Here is a 24,787-nt window from a genome sequence, read left to right as displayed (position 1 = left end):
ATTGAACTAAAGTTGAAGTTGTTGTTTCGAGTATACAGATTCTTGTACCCGTAGAAGGTAGAATAACAATCGACTGCGTACACTTTTCCCTCCTCAGATTCCACTTAATGGGAATACACTGAATTTGTTGTTGTTGTTGCTGCTGTCTTTGTATTTATTGGCTTACTTTAAGGAGTCTTATGTAATTGCAGTGCCCCAAACTTTTCAATAATCTTGGAATTATCAATTGCAGATCTCTACCTTCAGTCCTAAAAGTACCACCAACTTGTTGCAACTTTTCGCCTTGTTGTGGGTCTTACAGGACTCTCTTCCTGAATTCTTTGCTAGTGTGCTCGCCTTTATTGCTACTGGTTGGGCCGTTAGCTAGCACATCTCCTCTTCGCTGATGACAATATTCTAACTTGTCGCACTAACACTAACGAATTCATGGCCATTTCTCGCCAAGAAGTCAACTATATACTAATTAAATCAAAAGTTTTGCTTCTCCACCATATGCTCACTAGAAGAACAATGAAATTGCCCTAGCCTATTTTTCAGGAAGGAAAAAACTTTGGGAAGTACCTGGGATTCTACTTTTTACTTTCAAACCTACAAATGCTGACCTTCAATTTGTCATTGACAACTTCCCTAATGGGTTGGAAACAAGATTTTTATATCATGGCTGAAGAACTACTCTCATCAACACAACTTGGCTTTAAATAGTCTTCCAAATCATGTCATGCAATTAATCAGGCTTCCTATCAGCATAATCCATAAATTGGAGACCTATGAGAAGAATTTTCTTTGGGGTTCAACTGGTAATAAGAAAAAGATTCACCGTGTTTCCTAGAATACTGTTACGCAAAAAATAGTGGAGGCCTAGAAATTTAATCCCTAAAAATAAAAAGTAAGACGTCATGGACGCAGTATCAAAAGAGTTGCATCAACTCTAGGAGCTTTCACCTAGAGGCACATTTGTAGAATTAATAGAGATGGCCGACAGGAATAACAAAGATAATTATCGGATTTTATTTTCGGCTGTCTCCGTTTTTCACTCCTTTGATTGCTAGTGTGCCAACGCAATAGGGAATGTGATAGATGGAACTTTTAAGCGTGCTTGTGCATTTTTGAAACTTGTGGTATTTAGTTATATTGTTGTTTTTCCTTATCGATGAAAAACATCTAAACTCTCTGTTTCTGTTGTTCACTTTATAGGATAAGAGTTACCGTGCATATGTGACTTACAGATGAAAAAAAAACATGAACCCTGACAAGCAATTCATGCTTCCTTGAAATTTGGACCTCAGGAAACAAAGTTAAACAAACATGTAACTAGACTAAAAAAGATTTAGTCCCAAAATATTGCAGTATTCTATGATTGGAGTTGCGAGAACTTCTGAATAGGTTCTCATGATCCTGAACCGACCTTAACTGGGATCGCAAATCCCAAGTTTGGCTATGATGAAATGATAACTTATGAAAAGCACAATGTGACAGTTGCACTTTTCAAGTAGTTCTTTTGTAGTCTAATTTGGAACTTCAGATCTTGTATACATCAACTATACATCCCGGCCGATTAACAAGTTGAAAAACACAGTCATCTCCTGGATTCAGGCCATAAATTTCAGTAAATTGTTTCCATCCATAGGTCAAAACGTCAAAACATGATTTGCTGTGATAAAAGGCAGTCCACTTTCTTTTATCTGGTCCTCGGAGAAAAATAATCATCCTTCCTTTCTTTGACCTTTCCAGAAAATGTTTCGGCCAGGATTCTGGTAATTCCTGCACAGGCATAAAGGAGGTCTAAATTCAACTGAGAAACAAAGCCAAGTACAAGCCATTAATTGCAACGTCGAGCAGAGTAGATTCTCTAAGCAATATGACTGAAAAAATGCCCTCATTCAGCCTAGTACAAGCATTCACTTTAGATTTAAATGTCATTATAGGCATGTCCTGCTTCGCAAGCGCTCAACTTGAAACATAGTTACACTATATCTAAGTATTATTAATAAGTTAATAAAGTGTCCAACGTGATTTTGAGATGCTTATTTTAAACAAATTAGAACCTCAAAAAGACAAAATTTAATCTAAATCCGGCGTATGCGATTGCAATAGTCTTTTTATTGTACGTGTATATTTGTCTTATCAACATATGAGTTAAAAAGAAATGATCATTTCACTTCTATCCTTGTGGAAAAAAAGGCAGCCCGGCGCACTAAGCTCCAGCTATGCGCTGGGTCAGGGGAAGGGCCCGACCACAAGGATCTATTGTACGTAGCCTTACCTTACATTTCGCAAGGGGCTGTTTTCAAGGCTTGAACCCGTGACCTCCTGGTCACTTGGCAACAACTTTACCAGTTACTCCAAAGCTTCACTTCTATTCTCATGGATTTTCAAAAACATTTCAGAGTGCTTAACCCCGAAGTTATCCTGGCAAGGATATTATTCTCTCTATAACATCTTATTAAATGCAAAAATTTGATAAAAAGAATGTCAAATGCATGCATCTTCAGATGTAAACTAAAACTCTAATCCAGACTAAAGCAGTGTCCATGCGCGTATTGATAAGTATTCTAGAGACTACATAAAATAGTAAATATTGCAATCCACCAAAATGATAGGAGGAATGATATTAAACAAGGTGTTACCAGAAAATCTCGACCATCAACCTTCACCAAACATGAAACTATGTCTGCATTGGAAGATGGTGCGCCTCCTGAATCAGAAGGCTCACTATTGATGACTTCTTCAATATTATTCGCACACTCTTCTCCTGAATCTTGTACATAACGACAAAAAAAGAAAAAAAGAAGAAATAAGACCGATATTTAAGCAACCCAGCAAGGAACAAAGAGCATGATATTTTAGTCGGATGAATGACCAAAATTGTGGTTCCCTTTTTATACCCAATAGCAATTGCTTCTCTTTGTATTTCTAGATGGTTATACAACCCATGAGAAAAGAGTACTATTATAATGAGTCCTAAGACCAGTAAGAAAAGACAATCAATCACATTCAATACAATATCATTCTACTCTTGTATTTAAGTAATCAACACTTAATATTGGTAAGGTCTGCGTACACACAACCCTATGCAATCCCACTTGTGGGATTACAATGGGTATGTTGTTAACATTTGGGCCAGCTAGCTCAATACAGAGACCAAGCTCAACATGCATCAGCAATACCAAGCTTCAGCTGAGCCCTCAATGCCTCAACTGCATTGCCCTAATATTATTTTAAAGACAGCACAACAAAAACAAAAGAATCCTAACACTTTGTTGTGATAGAAAACCTACCAAACTGAGATGCTTCTTTGAATTTCTTATCTTTTGGACCCAGCGGTGAAGTCCTAATTTCTTCCGGAGAAGTACTTGCTCTTCTTTTTCCTTTCCCATTGTCGCAACTGCTAGTTCCTTGTGCAAGAGGTTTGCTTGCTGGCAACTCAAAACTTGTCAAATCCAAACATAGCCTTCCGTCTTCTTGATCATTTTGAGCATCTCTATCAATCATACCAAATGATTCATCCACACATATAGCTGCTTTTCCCTTCCCAGTGCCAGCATCAATGTCTGTGGCCTTTTCAGACTCTGCTTTACCAGATGTTGTTTGAAGCAGGGGGGGTGTTGCTTCCAAATAAGCCCTTGCTACTTTTTCTCCTTTGTCACTGCAGAATCTGATCTTTTCACAACCGCTTGTTCCAAATATTTGAACAATGAAGGGCTGACTAGACGGAACATAGCGGAAAACCACAAAGTTGCCCAATTTCAGACCATGTTCTGATGAAAATTCAGGCCATCCCTGTTTGATAGCAAGTCTACCATCATGCTTACACACTCTTGCTCTCCATCGCCTTCCCTTTGAGTCCTCCAGATAAGTCTCCTGATCAGTCAGGTGGGAAACTGATCGAGCAAACGTTGAGGGAATATACTGAAAAGAAGTTTCAGAAATTAAGACTAAGAAATATGACATGATTATACATAATTCAAATGCTAAGCTTCATGAGAAACAAACTTACGACCATCTCCTTGGAGTTCTGGATGGTACAATTGTTTATAATACAAATGCCAAAGCATAAAATACCTCAATGCCACTGTTAAGTATATTCCTTTGAGATGCTTCAAAACTTATACATGATTCTTAATCACAACATTTCGTTCATACGAAGAAAATTAGTATCTTCGGGTTGTGTGATTTGTGATAGTGTTCTCAAAGTTTAATGATTTTTATGTTAGAAATAACAGTTAAGTGACTTTCGTGGGAGAAAAAGTGATAGTCATGTGACATCCGTGAAATTTACCCTATATTCCAGAGAAGCTCATGGGAAGAGGATCAAATTATGCTGACAGGGCAACCATTTCGTAAAATGACCATCAATAGTAGGTAACGACCTTCCACTTTTTAAAATTTCTCTTTTTGTTATAGTAAGTAGCAACCTTCTTAGAGTAAGTCATTTACCTGGAGCACAGAGAGTGATCATGAGGCCAAACAAGATGATAAAAGTAAATGAAATTAAAGATTAACTTGCTTGTTTGGGACATCAAGAACAAAATGACACTTGACAAACATTTACTTGGTTAAGAGTTGTGCATTTATTTATTTCAGAAATTGTAATTCATGATCAATATATTCCTACATTTATTTGATCCCATACAAAGGTTGACCCAGGACACCACTATGTTTAACATAGTCATGTCAATTACTAACCACAAAGTTTGGCGTGTAAGTCCATCGGATCTATTAAGAAGGGGAAGGAGTGCAATGATACCCGTGCACTTAGGACAAAACTCAAGTGTTTTTGAGTACATATATATGTATATGCATATTTATTTTTTAAAAGTGTTTGAAGGTTTTCTATAGGACAAAAAAAGAAGTGTTTTCGTTAAGCCTGTTGATTAGCGTAGGACCTTAGGTGTTGTATCTTCCTTGGAAAAGATTTGCGACTTGGGATTGAAGTTCCTTGGATATCTTAGGATTCTGGTTCAAAATGTAGAAGTACAATCTTGAACCTAATGGATATGCCCAAAAGTTCACGTCCCTGATGTCATCAACAAGTAGACAATTAAGTACAATAATAACTAATTGCACATATGGTTGATGCAAGACAAGAAGAGATGGAGCTGATTAAGAGTTAACAAAGAGCTGGTTAAACAATTAGTTAGTTAAGATTTGAAGTTTGTTAGGCAGTTAGCATTTGAAATTTCGTTAACACTGTTCCCGAAAACAGTTAACACTGTTCATTACTGTTCCATTAATTCAGTTAGTAGTTAGCTGGTAATTAGGTTGAATTACTTCAGCTATGTTAGTCTATAAGTACCAATTTACACATATCAGGATTTATTCATGAATATAGATCAATTTCTCCTCTTCTAAGAGCTCTCTCTTAGCTAAATATCTCGGATATCCCTGATTATAGTTCCATTTTTTTCCTCAAGTTAAGCTCCTGGAATACTCCAATTCCACTAGATTGTCATTACTGGCATCAAAACCATAGCTCCTAGGACTATTAACAATGGTGGCTCGTGATAGGAATCAAGATCGTTCAGGTGAAGAAGCTGATGGCAAATTCACTCAGATTCAAGAACAGTTGCAGAAGATAATGGAAAGCATGGTTGGCATGAATGATCGGGATGCTCAAACTGATAAAGAACTAGTTGAAATCAAGCAATCCCTAGGTCAAATGAAAGCGAGGGATAGGGAAGGGGAGAATTGAAGAGCTGAATCTTCAGTTAAAGGGGATAACTTGAATGAATAGACAAAGAATTCCTAGAGATTTTCATTGTGGGAATGGCAACTCTTTTATCAGGTATTCTTGACTGGATTTCCCTCGATTCTCTGGTACTGATTTACGATCTTGGTTGTATAAGGTAGAGCAAGTGTTTTCAATGGATGAAATGCCATTTGAGAAAAAGAGTAAAGGTATCTTCTATCCGTTTAGAGGGGGAAGCCATTGCATGGCATATATCATATTTGAAGGCCAGGATCCCTTTTCGATGCAGTTCAGCGACTGAGTATATTTTTGCTTTAAATGAAAGGCTTAGGGAGGGGTTTGAGGATCCTATGGAGGCTATTAAGAACGTAAAACAGACTGGCATGTAAGAGAGTACCGGGCGGAATGTTAACGTGTGAATTTGTCAAATGATAATGCTATTAGTTGTTACTTGGGAAGATTAAAACCTTTTGAATAAGTCTGTTAGAATTCAGGCTCCAAGAACCTTGATGCAAACTTATAAGATTGCTAGGCTGCAAGAGGAGCTGCTCGAAGCACAAGCTCAATCTTGGGGCATTAAACCTACTGGATAAAGTGTTGGAAAATATGTTCCATGAATACATAAAAATATACGAAGAAGAATACAAAGATGAAGACTTGACAATATGAACATTGAACACAAAATTATGAGGCTTGAAAAAAGCACGAAACACTTACGTAAAAATGATATTTGCTCCCTCTCCTCTGCGAGATTGCTATGGGATTTAACGCAACTAGTTTTAGTGGATATGACAAGCCTATAGATTTCTGCACCAAGCAAATAGTGAAGATAATCCTATTGGAAAATAAGAAATCAAAAACTTGATCTTTTAATAACTCTTTGGGGAATGTTGTAAGAAAAGTAATACTGTGAAAAGTTTCTCTAAACTTTTTGTAAGATACATTGAAATCTCAAGAGGTATGATATATATAGAAGTGATGAAAATCAAATACTGAAAGGACACAATCATTCATCTAACAGACACACCTCTTCATCTAAAAGATACCTCTTCACTAAAAAGACATCTCTTATAATAAAAGACACAACCTTTCACTAAAGGCATCTTTTCATAAAAAAAATTATTTAATTTATTTTAAACAAAAATCCAACAATCCCCCACTGTTTAAATATAAATTAGGACATAAAGATCAAGTCATGTTCACACATAGATCAATGTATCTTTCGATTTGAACATCACCTTAGCGCAATGCCACAAGATGAAATCGAAATTCCACATAGCATAATAGCTTTGAACATGTTATTCCTTGTGATAATATCGGTAACACTACACACATAAACATTTCATTCCTGATTTCCACTCAACATGCTTAGCATTTTTATGGCCATGTGCTATCCAAGGTTCATGAACATTTATGAGAGCAAATCCATCTCCCAATCGAAGCGGCACTACTTCTATGTTCATATAGGTGAAGTTCTTCCAATGTCTTTGCCATTTTTGAGACACTTGTTCCATGAACTGAACCTCATTAAGAGTATTAGAACTCAACCCTCAAATTTATGACAACCAGTACTAGTATATCTTTTACTTCAGTACTGAAACATCCACGTATCAATAACTTGTTGTTACCCTTTGAACCCATAACTATTCATTTCATAGTGCTAGGTAGGGTTGTCTGTAACACCCCACACTTTCGGGCTAGAATGTAAACCGTCATTTCTATGTGTAAAGGTTCTAAAAGCCAATAAATCGTATACAAATTTGGTGTGTTAATCAATTATATAGTGTGGGAATCTAGTCGAGCATGAATTGAGATCATAGAGGTCCCTTAACTCTAGGACGAGTTGAAAGCTTTCATATCAATTGAGTTTTGTGAACGTCTAAACTTGGGTCAACTTCAATCGACCATAAAGTTTTGTATATAACTAATTAGGGGGCCTACTATATATCAAACGAAAGGTATTTGAGTCCTCTTTCCAACGCCACTATTTTTGCCTTAATCAGATATCGAGATAAAAAGTTATACCCATTTTACAGAGAGATATCAATCTGCCGAGGGTGCGACGGCCAACCCGACGGACCGTCAGGTCTGTGATGGACCTTCAAGCCTTCCATCACCCCTTAAACAGTGAGTACAGTCACTGTACATGACCCGACGGTCAAGGTGACGATCCTTCACCCTCCTGACGGTTCGTCAACCAAGCCGTCGAGAAAATTCGAAGTTCCAAAGGAGGGATGCTTTAAAAGGGGTGTTTTGGTACTTTTCCTCTTCAGAAAACCTCCCCAATGGATTTAATCACTCTCTAAAGTGTTATTAGTCTATTCTCATTAGTTATACATCATCAAAACTCCCTCTTCACTCTTAAAAACAAGATCAAACTAGGGTTCCTCCGTGAACAAGAAGTCAAGAATCAATCTTTAAGTCCAAGTTTTCCAAGGAACAAATCAAGATTCGAGTTCTACTCTTTAAACTAAGTAATTCAAGGTATTGGGGTTTTCCTAAACTACATGGGCTTATTGAAAATACTTTGAATAAGGATTAAGGTTATAGAATCATGAATTTACAAAGGGGTTTTGAAAGTTACGTTTACAATTATTCATTATGAAATCTTCTTGACTTCAATGTTTTGGTCTTGAGGCCTTACCCCTTAAAAACTCATTTATTGTTCATATATATATATATATATATATATATATATATATATATATATATATATATGTATGTATGCATGTGGTTTGATGTTTGAAACTTGAATTGAGAGCATAAATAATCATAATCCCTCTCTTGTTATAAACCCCCTTGTGTTCATATATTTTGAATTGTTCAAATCCATATTGAGAAGCATATTACAAACGTCTTTACTATTGCATAAGACTTGGTTTTGATTACGATTGAAGAGAGGGAGGTTTTATATGTTGACAAATGTTGAAGATATATAATGAAAGAATTGCATGATTTGTCAAAATACATGACCACCACGTGTTTGTTGAAATGTTGAAAAGAGAGATTCTTTGCACAATTTGACATATATTTTGAAGTATGAATTCTCTTGAACTGTTTGGATGATATGGTGGTCCAAACTTTATGTTTTGAATGAAGAGACTATAGCATGATATTTTTATGGCTTAGAATTACGATTTGCAAGTGTTGGTATGACGATACCAAAACAGATAATGCTATAACAGAACAGAACATAAGTCAAATTTCATTTAGATTTTTCAGAAATTGATTTCAGAAAGATGCATATTTAGAAAAGGTTAAAAATGGGCTTAAGAGATGTTAGGTGGTTATCCGAAGAAGGCACGAGTTCAGATAACTCATTGTCCAAAACTGTGTTTTACCGATACAGGTTATTATTTTTTCCAAGAGGGATTATACACTGGCCTAGTGCCCTGTAGAGTATCAGAATCAAAAACTCCAACTCTTGTGGCAAACTTGGATTGGGGGCTTACCCGCAGAGTCAATGGCGGATTTCATATATCTCATGAAATATCAGACTTGTAGGGTGTACCACCTAACTCAGAACTAAGACAAAGATGTTGAGTTGATTTACAGAACTGTTCCTAAAGACCTATTTACTATGCCCATGAATTTTCAAATGGTTTATAGTGATGTGTTTTGTTTCATGAAATGCTCTCACTTACTTCATTTATCAGTATTTTATTTTTGGATAGTCCTGCGTACTAGTACATATGTATTGACCCCCTATATCTCAGGATCTGAGGCACAGTCCTGCGGTCCCATCCAGTAGTAGATCCGTGTGTCAGAAGTTGCAGTTGGTGAGCCTTTTCTATTCCAGAAGGCCTGATTTTCAGATTTCATTGCTCTTTTTTTTTTATGGTCTACTGGAGGCCCTCTCCCAAATTTGTTTCAGATTTATGATGGATATTGTAATGTTAGAGATTTCGCAGACGGTTGTCATATGTTTAGAATATTCAGAATTTCCTTTTCAAATTATGCAAGTTATGAGATTGACCATGGTTCCGTCATGTGTTGTTTTCCGCAAATTTTCTTATATTATATGAATATTGTGAACGATTACCAGATTTAGAAGAGCGCCCGGGCCTTCATGGTTCGGGATGCTCGTTATGGCTAGGGCCTCGGCTCGGGTCGTGACATTGTCATTATTGGTGGACCTAATAAAGGAGTTTTTATATAATCATACTTGAAGATATATTTAACAACTTCCTTTTAATAAGTTTAGTAAATAGATTGGTCAAATTCATTTGACTCCACCAATGTGATAGAAGTCATTCCATCTTGAATTAACTTTCTAACACGATCATGTCAAGAACTTATGCGTTTTACTTCTTATTATATAATCTCTATATATGCTCAAGCTAGAGTAGCTTGATATCACAAACTGAGCTCATATATTGCAAAATCAATGAATTCTCTTAAGGGAAAAGGCTCAAATATGCCACTGAACTATCAAAAATGACTCATTTATGTCATCCGTTAAAAGTTCGGCTCATTTATGCCATCACCGTTATAAAACTGGCTCATCCATGCCATTACTTTTTAACAGCTGGTTTTTAAAAACAGCCTTGCCACGTGGCAGCTTATTAGAGGGCCACGTTATTTTTTATTTTATTTTTTATTTTTTAAAAAAAATAATAATAATTTTCTTTTAAAAAAAATAAAATTTATCCATTAAAAAGAATCCACCCAATTTTTTGATCCATTAAAAATTGATTTGATCTATACTTTTAAAATTTGATTAATTTTTCATGATCAAACAAATATTTAAAGAATTTTTTTTTTTAAATCTACTACTAAAATGTATAACCAAACGCTATTCTAATTAAGCATATAGTATGTCTTAGCATACATGAAATATTTTGTCAGCCAAATGTAAATAACTTTTTAGTTTTTTATTTTTTTATTAAGCATAGAATGACATCATCAGCATCAGGGGCGACTCAAGCAAATTTATGGTCTAAGGCAAAAATCAAACGAAGGCCTTGCGTTTTATTTTTTTATATAAAATTTTTCTTTTTTCTATAAATAGTATTTAATATATTTCTTAAAATTTGTAATTTATTATTACTAAATAAAAATAGGCCCCTCAAATTTTGGGGTCTTAGGCGACCGCCTTTTCTCCTAAAAGGTTGAGCCGCCCCTAATCAGCATTCAACATTTGTACGTAACACTTTATGAATCATCATTTATCATTGCAAAAACAGGAAGGCGACAACATGTCGACATATATAGTATACGTAGAGTTGGCAAAATGAGAAGCTAACTATTAATAATATAATAATATTATTTGATGTTTATATATCCCTTTAGTTTCAACTGAAAAATGACAAAAGCTTTAGTTAACGTGAATCTTACAAAAAAAAAAAAAGTGATAAAAAGCGTGGAGTGAATACTCTCTCCGTTCCCTTTTAGTTACTCGCCCATCAATTAAAATAGCTATTTTATTATAATATATTTATTAAATGATGTTTACTATTGTATTTGAAATTAATTTGAAGAAAAAAATAATTAATGTTAAAGGTAAAATATGAAAACAATCTTAATATGTCAAAAATGATAAAAAGACGAATCAAACGAGAATGTTTTAAGAATATATTCATGAAAAATTAATCAAATTTTAAACGCATAGATCAAACTAATTTTCAATGGATCAAAAAGTTGCATGGATTCTTTTTAATGGATCAAAAAAAAAAAAAAAAAAAATAACATGACCCTCTAATAAGCTGTCACGTGGCAAGGCTGTTTTTAAAAACCATCTGTTAAAAAATAATGGCATGGATGGGCCGGTTTTGTAACGACGATGGCATGAATGAGCCCAACATTTAACAGATGGCATAAATGAGCCATTTCTGTTAGTTCAGTGGCATATTTGAGCCTTTTCCCTTCTCTTAATAATCCCTCAACCACTCAACTTGTATCTCCTCGCAAGGTAAATATTCATTATGCGGCTAATTTATTTTTCTCATATTTTCAATACCAAATTGTATCGATATATTTTTATAATAGTATAAAACTTAATAGAGTATTGACCACTTTTGTGTTTAAGTGACTAGATTCAGTTAGCACTTTTTTCATTCAATGAGATTAACTCAACACATACCCCCACTATTTTGTTTAATATTGATACCCAACATAGTATCAATTTCTCCAAGATTCTTCATTTTAAATTGAAATTATGAAACCTCCTCGTTTCAGGAACGACTTTTGTATCATTTCTTACAATCAACATATCAATAAATCATCACACAACATTACATATCCATCAAAATTATAATTTAAAGGCATATTAACTTTCTCAAAAAGTTTATAGTCTTCAAAATATATATATTAAATAATGCTAAGTCTATTATTGACTTCTAATCACATGCCAAACACCCCCGCACTTTAAACATATCAAGCGTCTTTTCATTCACATATAGAGAAAACTGAATTCACTAACTCATGTTCTCTAGATCTCAGATTCACTTATAACAACTTTTAGGTATAGACATGCACTTGTAATATTTCATGTCATTTTTATTAAACTCTACATATGATCTTTATGCAAGAATAACGATCCACGAGTGATCACACAAGAAAATATTATTCTTCATTATCATGCATTTGAAGATCATCATAAAAATATCATCTACCCTACCATTTTATGAAAATAAATGCACAAAATCACAAGGGATAGAAATAAGTAGGATTAAGAGAATAGAACCCGTTTATTGTCACTTCTCTTTACTTTATCCAAACACGTCAAAATCATAGTCACTGTACATGTCTTGATGAATGTCATAATCTCAAAATTTAACTTTCCCTTGAATTTTCCCCCGACTTCAACTTATGCACCATCTGGCGGAGTACTGTCTACTTAATTAATATTCTAATAGTTAATAAAACATATCATGATTCACATTAGATCAAAACCCAACAAATGACAATGATTCAAATTTTTAGTGGAAATCAAACGGAAAGCCCAACCCAAAAGACTAGTCTAATAGGTGGAAGAACCCATTTGGCTTATAATTTCCTTAGCATTTCTCTATTTTTCTAATGTGGGACAAGCTTGAGAACCAACGACCTCGTTGGTCACAGCTGGCACCCCTCTTAGGTCCAGGCCACCACTTCGAGTCGTGGCTCCACGCGTGGATCAATCCTCGTTGGTTACGACTATGCCCAGTTGGTCACGACTGACACCCCTCTTGGGTTCAGGCCACCACTCCGAGTCACGGCCCAACGTGCAGCTCCCCATACGTGGATCGATCCTTGTTGGTCACGGTTGGCACCCCTCTTGGATCCAGGCCACCACTTTGAGTCACGGCCCAATGCGTGAGACTCTCAATGAAAGCACCAATGTTATAAACTAAATGGAAGAGCTCAACCCAAAAGACTAGTCTAATAGGTGGGAGAACCTATTTGGCTTATAATCCCCTTAGCATTTCTCTATTTTTTCAATGTGGGACAATTGGTTCATAACAGCAACTTTTGATTTTCACGTGGCTTGTAATTAGCCTGTTGTGCTTTGTTATCCATTTCTCCTGGCCATACTCAGCTTCTGCTTTGCCTCCGCCACCAACACTATAAACAATGCCATCTTTTTCCTCACTTTAATAAGTTTCATTTCACAAACACTTTCACCAAAAAGTTATGTCCTCTTAAAAGTCTTTAAAGGGTCGAAACTTTCAGCAACACAACAAAATCACTACTTGTAAGAATAAGAAATTTTGTTTTCATTAAAGGACGTGACTATTCAAAAGAGTAACAGTCATCTCTAGTTAGATTTAATTGTTCACGATTCTATATCATTCCAGATGTAATAACCTCCATTATATAAGTACTCTACCTCAAATTTTCAGGAAGCCAACATCAATTTTCAATACTGGACGCAATCTTCTTTAAATGAAATAGAACAACTTTGCACTTCTCATCTTTTCTTTCACATGATATCTTCTTCGAGATTAAATATCGTTTTTAGATTGTTGGAAAATATGTTCCATGAACACATAAAAATATACGAAGAAGAATACAAAGATGAAGACTTGAAAATATGAACATTGAACACAAAATTACGAGGCTTGAAACACGCACGAAAAGTTTGCCTAAAAACGATATTGCTCCCTCTCCCTATGAGATTGCTATGGGATTTAACGCAAATAGTTTTAGTAAATATGACCAGCCTATAGATTTCTGCACGAAGAAAATAGTGAAAATAATCTTATTGGAAAACAAGAAATCAAAAACTTGATCTTTTAATAACTCTTTGAGGAATGTTGTGAGAAAAGTAATACTGTGAAAAGTTTCTCTAAACTTTCTGTAAGATACATTGAAATCTCAAAAGGTATGATATATATAGAAGTGATGAAAATCAAATAATTACACAACCATTCATCTAATAGACTCCTCTTCATCTAAAAGATACCTATTCACTAAAAAGACATCTCTTTTCATAAAAGACATAACCTTTCACTATAAGGCATCTTTTCATTAAAAAAAAATTACTTAATTTATTTTAAACAAAAATTCAATATAAAGTACCAAAATCCTCTTTTACCAACTCCCACCCTTCCCAGATATCGGAATTTCTAGAAACAACAAGTAACTTCTACTCAAACCTTCAAGAAACCCTTTGAACCCCATCCAAATAGGTTCCAGAACAATAACTCTGGAACAAAGTTTTTGACTGCAGAAGAAATGGATGAAAAAAAAAAGTCTTAAGGAATTGTACTTCCTTTGTGATGAGAAGTGTGTTTCTGGACACAAGTGTAAGACCAAGAAACAATAATTTTTCGTTGAATTTGTTGAAGGGGAGACTGAGATGATGGATGAGGAAGTAGAACAGGATCAACTCCAATTGCATGAAAAGTTTGGTCAAGTTGAGGAATGCATGACTATTTCCTTGCAAGCCTTCACAGGTGTAACTGGATATCAAACTATTAGGGTCATTGGTTATCATGTCAAGCAACCTTTGCAGGTTCTAATTGACACAGGTAGCCCCCACAATTTCTTAGATGAAGAGGTAACAAGGAAGTTAGGGCGTAAATCTACTGCTATTGGGGAACAGTCTGTTAGTGTGGCTGATGGAAGGAAGGTGCTATTGTTCCGACGGGAACAAAAATCTGTATGTTTTCTATACAAACTTCAAATTCATTTCAAGAACTACGATAAAGTTCAACACCTTCAAATACAAGTTCAAATAAATGATGAAATGAACTATCAAATAAAGTGTGTTTATCAACTTTTTTTTTAAGAAAGAAGATGAAACAGAAAAGTGTATAATCAAGTCCACCGAATGCACGGTGTGTCCTTAAGTAATTTATTCTCCTCAAGTACCCGAGGTTATGGAATCTTTCCCCTAGGATAAAATGAGTCTCTTTCTGAAAATAGCGGTACCTCAAATTTTCTGAAACTTCAAACACAGTCAACAGTTTGATGATCACAAGAGAGTTTAAGAAGAAAAAGAATGTTTTCAACTCTAAAAAAAATTATCTTTACCTAAGGAAAAAGAAAAATTCAAGTATTTATAGCCATAAGGTGTTGCTTCATGAAGAGAAGCAATGGTTCAAAAAGGTGCATCCCTTCATAAAGGTACAACTCTTCGGAAAGTCATAACCCATTGGAAAGGTCATAACCATTCAATCCGAAAAGGTGCTTATTCAAATTGCATCCTCTCTCTTAGTGTCTTACCGATAAAAACATCACTTTTTTATTTTCCATTCACACCTCTTAATAACCCATCAGGTGCAAACTACTTCTGTGTGTAAAGGGTCAAAATCGTTGCTGCAGGGCCACTACCTTCTCTTCTGATTTCCTACTTGATTTCCTACTTCTACCTTTGGGCAATATTGATATAGTTTTGGACGTCCAATGGCTTAACACCTTAGGTAAAATTCTATTTTATTTCAGCGACAGAACTATTGGGTTTGTGCACCAAGGTAGGAAACATGTATCGAGGGCACCAACTTCACAACTCAGGACTACTAGAGCGAAGACCTTGCTCAAGAAACCAAAAGAACACAATCAATACTTCATGATCTCACTCATTCCATCTCTAGCTATAGAAGTTCAATGTAATAATATCCAGGCTGCACAAGGTACTACTGTGTCACCTATTTTAGCTCCTTTAATGGAAAAGAGGGTACAATAGTATGCTTGAATTGGCTACTACTTTACCTCCACACAGAGATCCTTTTGATCACAGAATTCCACTAATTGACTACTACACCTGTAATTAAGAGACCTTATAGGTATCCTAGTGTCAAGAAGGATACTATTGAGAAGTTGGTTCAGTAGATATTGGACCAGGATGTTATTCAGCCTAGTACCAGTCCCAATGCCTCACCAGTTTTATTGGTTGGCAAAATGGATGGTAATTGGAGGCTTTGCATTGATTATAGAGACCTTAATCAACTAATTGTTAACGATAAATTTTCCATTCCAATTATTGAGGACTTGTTAGATGAGCTAGGAGGGGCAGAAATATTCTCTAAAATTGATAGATCTAACAATTGGATACCGTCTGTTGGGTACAAAATTGAGGGTGCATCATGGGTTAGCTAATAGTTGCAAACTATAAAGACTCAATTGGATAGCAAATAAAAACATACTAAAAAAATATATTATTGATATGTTTTGGTCAACTGACCAACATATTGAAAACTAATATTGACAAAAAATTAAATTTTTTTTGGAGAATAATCTCCCTTAGACAAAACTCTCTAAACGGCTATATTGTGGATGTTACTATGAGAAGAGGAGTCTTTCTATTTATAGAGGTCTAAAATCTTTCATCCAAGAAAGAGATTAGTCAAATATGAAAGAAAATTATATTTTCCTTTTAGGAAAAATAAAATTAATTATGGTAGTACTTTTATTTTGCTTCTAGGAAAATGCAAAACTTAAATTTGGTAAAGAAATCAGCGCAAAAACCCTAACAAATCTCTCATTTTTTGCTTAATTTTCTTCACTTATCCACCTTCTGCACATGTCTGAATTTTGTTCTTCACATTATCTTTTGCTTGGCATGTTCTAAAATGATGCCCAATTTGGTTAAAAAACATTGGAGCTCTTTCGTGTTAAAAATAGAGTCATTTACAAGGCTAAAAATGAGTTTTATATTTAAATATGTAACAGCAGGATTGTTGAAAATATTATTAACAATCGTCTCCACATATAATTTTTAGGACATATATTTTCATTATCATCAAATTGGTTGTATATTGATTTGAAACTGCTTTAAACTTATCTTTTATCTCATTTCACAACGATTGAAACTTTGAACCTGGCTCTGATACCACTTGTTGGGTTCAAATCAAGGGTGCGTCATGCGAAAGTTAATAGTTGCAAATCACAGAGATGATAAATTGGATGGCAAATAAAAACATACTAAAAAAATATTATTAATATATTTTAATCAACTGGCCTACATATTGAAAAAATATTAAATTTATTGAGATAATAGTCTTCCCAAGACAAAACTCTCGAAACGGCTATATTGTGGATGCTACTGTGTTGGTGTATGAGAAAATAGATTTTCTATTTATAGAGGTCCAAAATCTCCTCCAATAAAGAGGTTAGTCAAATATGAAAGCGTTCGACATCAATAAAGAGAAAGACTTTCTTCTAAAATGCGTCATCCCATCTTTCATGACATAAAAGAAAAATGTAAAAATAATTATGATATTATTTTTATTTTCCTTCTAGGAAAAAAAAACTTAAATTTGGTAAGAAAATTAGAGCAAAATTCCTAACACCACCGGCTGATAATGGATGAGTTAGCCATACATAAGACAACTTTCAAGACTCATGAAGGTCATTATGAGTTTTTGGTCATGCCTTTTGGCTAACTAACGCTCCTTCATCTTTCCAAAGTCTTATGAATCATGTTTTTAAAGCTCTTCTCGGGAAATCAGTTTTTTGTTCTTTGGTGATATAATGTTTTATAGTAATGACTTAAAAAAAATGTTTTATAGTAAGGACCTCCAGTTTCATGTGCAGCATTTGAGAGGTTGTATGCAAAGGCTTCTATATGCGTTTTTGGTGTATTTGAGATAGAATGTTTGGGGCATTTTATCAGCGTTGAGGGTGTTGCTATTAATCCCAAGAAGATATCAACTGTTCAAACTAGGCCAATGCCTACAAAACTCAAATAATTGAGGGGATTCCTTGGTTAAGCAGGTTACTACAGGAGATTTATTAGAGATTATGGAGTTATCTACAAACCTCTGCATAAGTTGCTCAAAAAAGACAACTTTGGTTGGAATGATGATGCTATTGTAGCATTTATACAGACTAAAGAAGCCTTGAATATAGCTTCAGTGTTGGCTATGCCAGATTATTGTCAGTCTTTTATTGTTTAAACTAGTGCAAATGGAACTACCGTTATGCTGTCTGATGCAGCATGGGCATCCCATTGCATATTTCAGTAAAACATTAGCTATTACACATCAGGTGATGTGTATGTATGACAGAGAATTGTTGGCATCAATATTTGTTGAGTCTAAACGGTCTCATATTTATTGGGAAATCATTTTATTGTAAGGACTGATCAGAAAGATCTCAAGCACCTGCTTGATCAAAACACCCATACTAACTTCCAAGTGTCGAGCATTACCAAACTCATGGCTTTTGATTTTTATATTGAGTACAAGATGGGTATTGACAACACAACTTTGATGCTTTATCTAGAAATCGAGGTGATGGGCTATTGGCTATTTCACTTCTCACTCTTCATGATGATCTTTATGACAAGATTCAACAATCATGGGCTTCTGATGCAACACTTTAGTTATTAATCACTAAGCTACAAATACAGCCTAACAAGCACTTTACTTGGTTCAACTTTCAACTCAAGTAGTGGTTATAGGTACTGATAGGTGCTTAAACGGCACTTTCGTTCATTTGTGGCACTCTACTCCATATGAGGGACACTCAGACATGGATGCTACTATTAAGGAAACAATTATGATGTTGTAGCATACCCTGGCTTACACCAACAATATAAGCTTAGATTCATTAAGGGCTTGCACAAATCTAAGGAAAAAAATATTACATTGGTTGTGGTTGACAGACTGAGTAAGTAAAGCTATTTCATCGGCTTATAATACCCTTATACAGCACAGAAAGTAGCACAATGCTTCCTTGATAATGTGTTTAAACTACATGGTACGCCCTCCACCATGGTTACTGATAAGGATCCTATTTTTCTAGACTCCTTTTGGAAAGAAATTTTCTCCCTATAGGGTTTCCAGCTGCATAAGTCCACAACTTATCACTTAAATTGATGGATAGACTGAGGTGTTCAATAAAACTTTAAAGACCTATCTGAGGTGCTTTTGTTCTGATAAATCTATAAAGTGGACTGCATATTTTTCTCTTGCTGAGTGGTGGCACAACACCACACATCTTACTGCTATGAGGTGTACACCTTATGAGGTCCTCTATGGTCAAAAACTACCCCTACACTTCCATTACTTGGTAGGAGAAGCTCACACTAAAATGGTTGACAAGTCTTTGGCAGTTAGGAAGGCTGTAATTGAACTACTTAAATTTCATTTGGCTAGAACCCAACAGAGGATGGGAGATTTGGCCAACAAACATAGATTTGATATATCTTTTGACATTGGAGATTGGGTCTATTTAAAGTTACAACCCTACGAGCTAGTGTTTGTGGCTCCTAGACCATTTCTAAAGTTAGCAGCATGTATTATGGACCTTATGTGATCATTGATAAGACTGGGATGGCTTATTACAAGTTGTTATTATGTATTGATGTTCTTACTCACCCTACATTCCATGTATCCCAGCTTAAAAGGTGTCATGTTGTTCCTGATATAATTTCTCATCCACCCATCCTTCATATGTTTGGGAATTTCTCACTGAATTGTAGCATAGATTTCCAACTTTTAACCCTTAAGGTCAAGGGTACTCATCAAATGGGGGTATTGATGCAAGACAAGAAGAGATGGGGCTAATTAAGAGTTGATAAAGAGCTGATTAAACAATTAGTTAGTTAAGATTTGAAGTTCGTTAGGCAATTAACATTTGAATTTCTGTTAACACTGTTCCCAAAAACAGTTAACATCGTTCACTATTGTTACATTAATTCAGTTAATAGTTAGTTACATTAGGTTGAACTGCTTCAGCTATGTTAGTCTATAAATACCAATGAACACATATAAGGATTCATTCATGAACATAGATAAATTTCTCTTCTCGTCTAAACACACTCTCTCCTAAATATCTCGAATATCTTTGATTTTTAGTTCCATGTTTTTCCTCAAGTTAAGCTCCTAGAATCACTCCAATTCCACTTGATTGTCATTACTGGCATTAATGGTTATCAGAATAAATCATATATTTAAAACGACTACTTTAAACTAAGTCGAGAAAATAAATATACACAAAGAATAAGACTTTACCAGAACTTGAAAGCACAATGCTTCAATCAATACTTTAAAGAAACAAAGAACCCTCTTTTCATCATGACATGCTTCCATCTCCTAATACTGATACTCTGAGTATGCTTCACAGCAACGGATCTACAAAGTATATCAAAATATCAACATAAAGTTTTAGGTTTAGAAAAGTAATAATAATAAATACAATGAATGAAATGATAGACCAAGGCATATTAAGACATAAAAATTAAATCATGCAACACTGTATAGGTAACTTTATTAAGGTTCAATTTGATGGTCCATCTCCCTTTTGCAAATTCTCTCAACTAACCTTGTATTTTCAAGAATACACCCATATAGTCTAGTGTTGTATGTGGAATGGAACGTTATGCTCACTGCTGCACAACAAGTAGAACTTGTAGATGCAAAAGAAGTTAGAAAGTGAAAGGGGAGGGGGGTTAATTAAAATTCCACATAGACAATTGCTTGAATATTTATATATAATATAGAGTTATGAAGAGCTTAAAAAGATAAAAGTTACCTAAACATAAAGCCATTTAACTTTATTCAAATTATAAAAGGGTAAGAGATCTCATTTCCTCGTAGAACATGATTTGTGCAAAGAAAATAATTATTGTCGCTTTTGAAAAAACACTTTAATTCTCCTTTCTTCAATTATTAAAAAAATTAATTGCAAAAAGACCAAATCTTTATTTTATTAATTTTCATTTCTCTATTAAAAAAATAAATTAAAGAAAGAAATTGAAATATGAAAAATAAAACTTTAGTAATGTGTTTATACCCAAATTAGACTTCGTACAATGGTCCCTTTTTTATAACTTTTTTCAATAGATTCAATAAAAAAAAAAAAATTAAACAGATTTAGTGATGATTTTTTCAGATTTCTTATGTGCATAAATCAAGATCTAAAAATGAAGATCTCTCATAAAAAGACCACAAACTAAAAAAATAATGGTAAGAGACCTAAAAAAAAATTAATTCCTCCTCTTCTCTAACAGAACTAATAATTAATGGGTGACATGAGTATAATTTTTAAAAGTACTAATTAATGAAGTAACATTTTGCCCAGATAGGTAACATAACCATGACCCTTCAATTTCTAGGATAGCGTCTCGCTTAAATCAGCTATGAAGTCTAATAATTATATCAATCAAAGCAAAAACATTAAACATTGTTAATCAAAATGGTAATGCACCACGTTCTTTCCATTTTAAGGTAGCTCATCATTCAAATTAGTTATTAGCATTTTTCAACATAACTTAGTTTTCGCAAATCATGGCTATTAATGGCCGAGAGCAGCAAAAACTCAAAGAAAAAATGTAGTACTAGAAATCAAAAGCAAGAAGAAAAATTAATACCGTTGAAATAGAGTAACAACAAAACCCTTCGTTAGGTTAGTTTTTCAATTTTATTCAAGTAGCAGAGCTTTTTAATGCACTATCCAAAAATAGCTGATTATTCCTTTTATTTGTCCATATATGGAAGCAGTATCTATCATGAGTCAAAATTAATAGGATTGTGATAATATCTATGTCATAAAATGGGGCCCACTCAACACGCGTAGAAATTTAAAAAAAAATTGTTTTAAGTTTGTACATAAATTCTTTAAGTCAGTTAAAGAAAATCATTTTTTATCGAAAAACATAATATGCGTTAATCAAAGGCAAAATACATAAACATATTCTCAAACTTGGCCTCAAATGGCAAGTGAGCATACCGACTTTAAAAGTGCATATGACACACCTTAACTTAGTATCAACTAGCAACTAAATAATCCAACTCATCCCTATTGTGTCTCATCTACACCTGATATTAACATAGTACATAAATTGTGGAGGTGCAGATATGATTATTTTATAAGTTATGTTCAACTGATACAGACAAATATGTGCTAGCCTGATTTTATTCCCAACAAGCCTAAAGACAAAAATAACTCACTTGGGTGGATGAATTGGCGCCCACAAATGTAATAAAAAGCCCAATACCAACCGCACAAGCCAACCTTACGAGCTGAAGAATAAATTAGGTTATCCTCCCATGAAGACCAAAGTCAACTATAGCGAGACAAGCACAATCATCATCTAAGAAAATTATTGTAATGATATGATACGGAAGAAATTATGCCTATGATCTCCCAAATTGTCTAATCTTAATTTTTTGTCCACACTTAATGAGATTTTTAAAAGATTATCTTAAATGAAAAATCGTTTAGAGATTAAAATAACAACTTACACCTCATAGGTAACATATATTGTATTATTAAGTCTTACGAGTTAATATAACTCTTGTCTTTGAGGTAAACCTTAGCCCAAGATCTTTTTAGAAAACTAACTTATGCCCCATGACAATAGCTTATACTATTCACTAAACCTAACTATGCGGTATCCTATGACTTTTTGCTGTAGGACAAATGAAGTTTAGGGACTTTAAAAAAATAACTCATGCCTTACATGAAACAGTTCACACTATTTGTCTAACTTATGTGTTACTTTATGACTTACATCTTGTGGGCAGAAGTTCGAACACATGTCTGTTAGACAACATACCTAAGTCATAATTTTTGCCTAAAGAGTAATTTTTTTAATCAATTATACAAGTTCATTGTCTTTGGAATATCCAAAATGTCTGTCTTATGAGTAGAAGTTCGAATGTCTACCTTATACGTAAAATTTATTAAGCAGGACCAAAACGTCAACACCATCCATTGTGAGAATTACTTTTGTAAAACTTTTGTTATGAATGACAAAATATCAAGACCAACCCATTTTAGAATCATTTTGAATTTGACCATGAAAGTCCACTATATTCATTTAGCCCCTATACATGGCTAAGCATAAAGGAAGATTCGCTAATAGCCCATAACAAATGGCTATGGTTGTCAAACAAGACCTAAACAACGTTGGCCTACCCGACACGTGCAATATTTATGAGTTAGACTCAAGATATTTATAATTAAGTTCAATCATTAAGTCCGCAACCCACTTTAAAGAATCTCCACTTCAACTCATTAATAGGGAAAATGATTTTCTTAAAAAAAAAAAAAAAAAAAAAAAAACAAGTGACAATCTCTCACCACACACAAAATTATTCACCCCACTGAATCCCACACCCCCTTCTTACCCCACCCAACCCCAACCAACCTATCCACCCCACACAAAAAGTGCGCAAATAACAAAAATATAGAAGGTTTGACCCCTAATTACAAGACATATCAAAATAATTTTTCTAGATACACAAGACAAAAGTCGGATGTATCTAATATACATACGACAAAAATCATAAAGATACACATAAATCTAAACCATCATTTCCCCAGTTTTTTTGGTGACTCCAAACCACCACTTCACCACCCTCCACCTCCAATCTTGAAGTACCGGCCAGATCTATCTCTCATTCGTCCAAGCATTGACTCTTCTTTGGCCAACAATCACCTCTGATCTCCAAGCATTTGTGAGATCTACCTCTCCATCATCTAAACATTATCTCCACTCCAGCGAACGATCAAATCTAAATTAATATTAAGATCGTCGATGGTGAGCTGTTGAAATTTATTATTGTTTTCGATCCATACCACCACTACAACGAGCTTCAAGCTCCGAGGAGATCAAACACTCCCTCAACCTCCAAACTCCATGATGCCACTACTCTAACGAGCACCATCAACCAGAGATACATAAAGATACACAAATACATAGAGATACACAGATATGTCCGCGAGGGTGGTGATTGATGATTTTCGACGTCGTGATACTGACAGGGAAGTGGAAAAGCAAGACGACGTTAAGCGGTACTTCTGGTAGTTGGAGATTGTTAGAATCATATGGGTGATGGAGTTGGTCGCTCTTAGCCAATTAATGTGTATTCTAATATCTCAGTCTTAGATACACAGTTTTGAATACACAGCCTCAGATACACGTGAGTCATGTATCTTTGTACATACGACCTCGATATATTTTATAATTTAATTTAAAATAGAGAGCTTTTATAAATAGCCCTCTTGTGTTTGGTTATTTTGTTATTTGCAAAAAGAAAAAAATTAATCCCAACTCCCACCCTAAAATTTTTAATTTTTTTTTATTCCACCCTCCTACCCTCATCACACCGTGCATCTCCCCTTCCCCCAACGAAAAAAGTGTTTTTTAAACTTTTTTTAAAAAATATCCCAAACACAACCCTCTATCCCATCTCCTACCCTCAAACCCTCTTCCTCCCCTACCCTCACCTATCCAAATTTTTTTTAAAAATAAATTCATGGATAATGTTGTCCATTTTCCTCAAGACACCAATACTATATTCTATTTCATTAGTATATATTTGGTGACTTACCCGTTCAAAATCAAAAAATCTATTTTTTATTTTTTCTTGAATTGAAATTTAAATTAAGATTAATAATTATAAAAATTAAATATTAATATTTTTTAAATTAAGCGTGTTAAACCCGACAGTTAAACTGAACTAACCAAAATCCAATCCAATTTTTTAGCCCACTTCATTTTCACACAACATGACCGATGCAATTTCTAAATCAACAATTTCAGTCCTAACCCGTCCATTTGTCTATCGACTGAAGTTGAACCAGGAGGCACAATTAGATCACTCCGCATTTTTGAAACAGTGCTTTTCGTAATTTTGGATTAGAGCCTCTTCGATCGAAAATTACACTGTATTATATATATATATATATATATATATATATATATATATCTATATTTAG

General features: G+C 34.4%; 1 protein-coding gene across 2 annotated transcripts; it reads right to left on the bottom strand.

Annotated features, from left to right (window-relative positions):
* Positions 1–1,247: 1,247 nt before the first annotated feature.
* Positions 1,248–20,534, bottom strand: LOC107866009 (B3 domain-containing protein Os11g0197600). 2 transcript variants are annotated; one of them, XM_016712191.2, is made up of 6 exons: positions 20,384–20,534; positions 20,074–20,193; positions 6,407–6,496; positions 3,279–3,909; positions 2,628–2,758; positions 1,248–1,761 (listed from the first exon to the last, which is right to left on the bottom strand). In XM_016712191.2, exons 2-6 carry the CDS (start codon positions 20,149–20,151, stop codon positions 1,519–1,521), a joined length of 1,173 nt encoding a protein of 390 aa, XP_016567677.1. In that variant the 5' UTR covers positions 20,152–20,193; positions 20,384–20,534; the 3' UTR covers positions 1,248–1,518. The 2 variants fall into 2 exon arrangements, with proteins under 2 accessions (XP_016567677.1, XP_016567678.1); XM_016712192.2 differs by lacking the exon at positions 6,407–6,496.
* Positions 20,535–24,787: the final 4,253 nt, after the last annotated feature.

Source organism: Capsicum annuum, chromosome 3 (genome assembly GCF_002878395.1).
Source record: "Capsicum annuum cultivar UCD-10X-F1 chromosome 3, UCD10Xv1.1, whole genome shotgun sequence".
Classification (NCBI taxonomy): Eukaryota; Viridiplantae; Streptophyta; class Magnoliopsida; order Solanales; family Solanaceae; genus Capsicum; species Capsicum annuum.
The sequence above is the reverse complement of the archived record's forward strand: the minus strand, read 5'-3'. Positions and strand labels throughout refer to the sequence as shown.

What these genes read in the sequence shown, in the direction of transcription:
- LOC107866009 (XM_016712191.2), bottom strand. Translation starts at nt 20,151, where the DNA reads ATGGAAGCATGTCATGATGAAAAGAGGGTTCTTTGTTTCTTTAAAGTA. An exon ending in CAAAGAAGCATCTCAGTTTG is followed by an intron (nt 2,759 to 3,278) that starts GTAGGTTTTCTA and finishes GTTATGTACAAG; the next exon opens with ATTCAGGAGAAGAGTGTGCG. An exon ending in TTGATGGTCGAGATTTTCTG is followed by an intron (nt 1,762 to 2,627) that starts GTAACACCTTGT and finishes ATGCCTGTGCAG; the next exon opens with GAATTACCAGAATCCTGGCC.